The sequence below is a fragment of the Pyrus communis genome, chromosome 10 (genome assembly GCF_963583255.1).
Source record: "Pyrus communis chromosome 10, drPyrComm1.1, whole genome shotgun sequence".
Classification (NCBI taxonomy): domain Eukaryota; kingdom Viridiplantae; phylum Streptophyta; class Magnoliopsida; order Rosales; family Rosaceae; genus Pyrus; species Pyrus communis.
This window is the reverse complement of record NC_084812.1, coordinates 25059084-25062564: the sequence shown is the minus strand read 5'-3', so window position 1 is coordinate 25062564 and position 3481 is coordinate 25059084. Positions and strand designations below refer to the sequence as shown.

The following is a 3481-nucleotide window of genomic DNA, read 5'->3' as shown; positions in this document are numbered from 1 at the left end:
ATGAAAGGGTAATTTAAAAAAAATTCCCGTGCGATGGAGGTTAAAACTGATATTAATACTTCGATAATCCGACCTAACACATTCATCAGTATTGGAGTCTAATTAACCAAAAACAATATTTCTTCATATAAGTACTTTGTGCAGAGGCAATGAACTAACCTCTGCAAAGTATTTCGCAGGTGATGCTATGCACCAATATACCGCTATCAAGAGAGATTCCAATTCTCCATTGCCACAACTCTTAATGTCCTGTCAAGAAAAGTGCCAAGTTCTGAACGGAAGAACAAGGGATTGAAAAGAACGCAAGTATTCTGACTAGTGAAGGGTGCAGAAGTAGAGGTGATAAATACCTGGTCAATGGAATGTCCATACTTTTGTTTGTAGCACTCAAATGTTGCTCTGAGCTGAAAGAAGTTCCTTGTGCTGAGTATCCAAACAACATGATCGTGATCATATTGCTTTGTTTCAATGGCTTCGTGTAACCTAGATGCCTCTGAATCGGCAATGCCTGTATCCACCAGCTGTTTGTCGTACCTGTAGGAGGTCACTAAACCAACGAGAAGCTGTGCCAACCGGCATGATGAGTCAATAGGATGCAACGTAAGAGTGGAACATAAGACGATTAATTTGGGAATCTTCACCGATTTTTAGGATATTTCCAGACGAACTGTTAGTAGTTGCCAAGCATCATAATGACGACTATTTACCAAAAATTTGAATCTGCTGTTCTTGAGAGAGGTAAATATGATTTTACCTTTCTGGTTGGGAGGGAAATGGTTGAGGCAATGTCCTCCTCAAGTGAACAATCAAACAGTGAACTGTAGACCTGCCTCACTGCCATCAAGTGGCTCGGCGAAGATGCACAAGCTATCTCAACCAACACTTTTAGGTGTTTTACAACTTTCTTCTTCTTCGTCAGTACAACTCTCGCCAACTTAGCATCCCTTTCGGGAGGATCACATGTCCACAAAATTACCGCATCCTGTTACGCATCATTACTTGAATTGTTACGAATAAACCAATGGAAGAACATCAATAAAAATAATAACAACATGACATTCTTATGAAGGATTAAATCTGCGACTCGATGAATTCAGTTACTCGTTTTAAGACCGAAATTTGATGCATAAAGGGTTGGAGAAATTACTCTGAAATCTCCCGAAAGTTCAGATTGGAGATCATCGATGAGGGATTTATTGTAAAGCTGTTGGTAGGTGTTTTTTATTTCCCTCCTTTGGCTTGCATTCCTGTGTCCTAATATCCATATCACAGCATCCTCGTCCGTTCCAAATCCTATATCCATTTACAATAAAAATTAATAAAATCAATTTTATATAAAATAATCATATTCTTTTGCATCAAGAAAAAAAAAAAAAATAGAGATAAGAGAAGATGGTGACATGCATAATAAAGCCACAAATGTTTCATCCAATTAAAAACCATGAAGAAATCAAAACTCCTTCCATTCAAATTTCAGAAAGAGATTCAGAAATCTCATCGTAACCCAACAAAGTTGGTGAACCAAGATTGAATAAAACTTTCTTTTCTTCGACAAAGCGATATTCTAATCTAATCCAGCCTAAAGTTTATCGACAGGAATTCAAAGTGCAGAACGAGCCAACACACTATTCTAGCCAACTTCGCTAACCCAGTTCAGCCATTGAATAAAACATTCAAAGACAGACGCAGAACCATTCATCGAAACCATCGTAAATACTAATTGAATCATGTGTAAGAGTGAGTGAGTGAGTGAGAAGAAGACCATCAAAGGCTTTTTTGAGTCTCTGACAGTCTTGGTCGGGAGGAGGAACAGTTTCTGGTATTTTGAGACTGCCCATTGATCCGCTCAGCAGCTTGTAATCTTTCTCTGAAGCTGAGCTTCCAGTCGAAGCGTTTTGTTTGGGAAGTGACGAGGTACGCTTTTTACCAAAGAACCTCCGCATTTAGCCGTGTCCTTCTCCTTATTCAGTTTTTTTCTTGCTCTTCTTCCGCCTCAACCTTCGCTGGAAAATCAAAGATTTTGTATCATCATCTTTTCATATTCACAATTTTGCCCTTAGTTCAGACCAAGAGAAAAGTTGCCCCTAAATCTTATATATTTTGAATGTACATGACTACCCCTGATTTGCGATGAAATATTTTGAGGCTATTTAATTCCATTCTAGTACCTGAACATTACGATTTTAAGATGGTTAACTCGTGTTTTTATTTGTAACAATTTGGTATTTGTACGTTGCGGAATTATGACAATTTTGACTTAGCCGTTTTGTTGATTTTTAGAGATTATGACCAATGATGACGTGTTATGTGTTGAGTTATTTTCTCTCACCGTTTAAAGTAAATATATCATTGTAAAAAAAATTAATTTCATTATATCACTTTTTTTTTATACTTAATATTGGTCGTCGATTCTGAACTTGACTTATTGATATTTGATATTAATCTATTAAAAACGTCATTTTTATCAAAATGAAGAGATGCAAAATCATATTTATATCTCATTAATTCTACATTTTTTGTAAATCTAGAATGGAGTTCTACTCTAACGAGAGAGATGTAAATTTACAATCTCATTTAATTCTCTCTCTTTGATTGCAGAACCAGGACGCACCATTGAAAATGTAAAAAGTATGTTTACGTTAGGTTTTTATTTCCTTTTTCTGACCAAGATGTTTATTTTACATCTTTTCATTGAAAAACTTTTTGGTCAACCAAAAATGCAAATACGGATTTTAAATCATTTTGCATCGTTGGACATGCCCTCAGTGAGCCTTACATGTATAGCATGAACTACATTGGCCAAACTTGAATTTAAAAATTTATATTGCTAACCCGCAATTTTACACAACTAAGGTAAGGAAAAAAGTAAGAGGATTGAACTTAGGGATGGCAATGGATCGGTTTGGGAACAGAAATGTTACATCCATCCTCATAACCATGAAAATTAATTATATCCATAACCGCAAATTAACCATCAGGTATTATCCATAACCATACCCACTGAATAACGTATTCCCTATCGGTTAATGGTTATATCCATCTTCGTTAGTACAAAAAATATATTCACCCAATTGACACATGATAATTTAGTAAATATTACTTTCGTTATTAAATATTTGATGTATAAAATGATTTAATTAATGGATCTTGTGGAGCATGTATATTAAAGCTAAACATTGATAATGTTGGTTGATCTTTGATATCGCCCATAAATACCATTAAATTCTGATAGATTTTGATTCATATAAAAACTATTGAACTTTGCCATAAAATGCAACTCACACAATGCAATTTTTGTATTCCCAAGTTAATAGTCGGTGAATAATGCAATTTTTGTATTCCCAAGTTAATAGTCGGTGAATAATGAATATATACACACACACATATATTATATAATGTCGGTGAATAATGAATATATATATATATATATATATATACATATATTATATAATACTTTAATATTATATATTATTCGGTTCGG

At 34.5% G+C, this 3481-nt stretch overlaps 1 protein-coding gene across 1 annotated transcript in view; it reads right to left on the bottom strand.

The window, feature by feature from the left end:
• LOC137746513 (annexin D3-like) overlaps window positions 1-1981 on the bottom strand; it is a 2321-nt gene extending 340 nt beyond the window's left edge. Inside the window, exons 1-5 of the mRNA XM_068486537.1 lie at window positions 1763-1981; window positions 1148-1293; window positions 755-982; window positions 351-563; window positions 160-249 (exon numbers count right to left, since the gene is read on the bottom strand). Of these exons, the coding sequence (XP_068342638.1) occupies window positions 160-249; window positions 351-563; window positions 755-982; window positions 1148-1293; window positions 1763-1943 (858 nt within the window). The 5' untranslated portion in view covers window positions 1944-1981. The remainder of the gene's footprint in view (window positions 1-159; window positions 250-350; window positions 564-754; window positions 983-1147; window positions 1294-1762) is intronic.
• Window positions 1982-3481: the final 1500 nt, after the last annotated feature.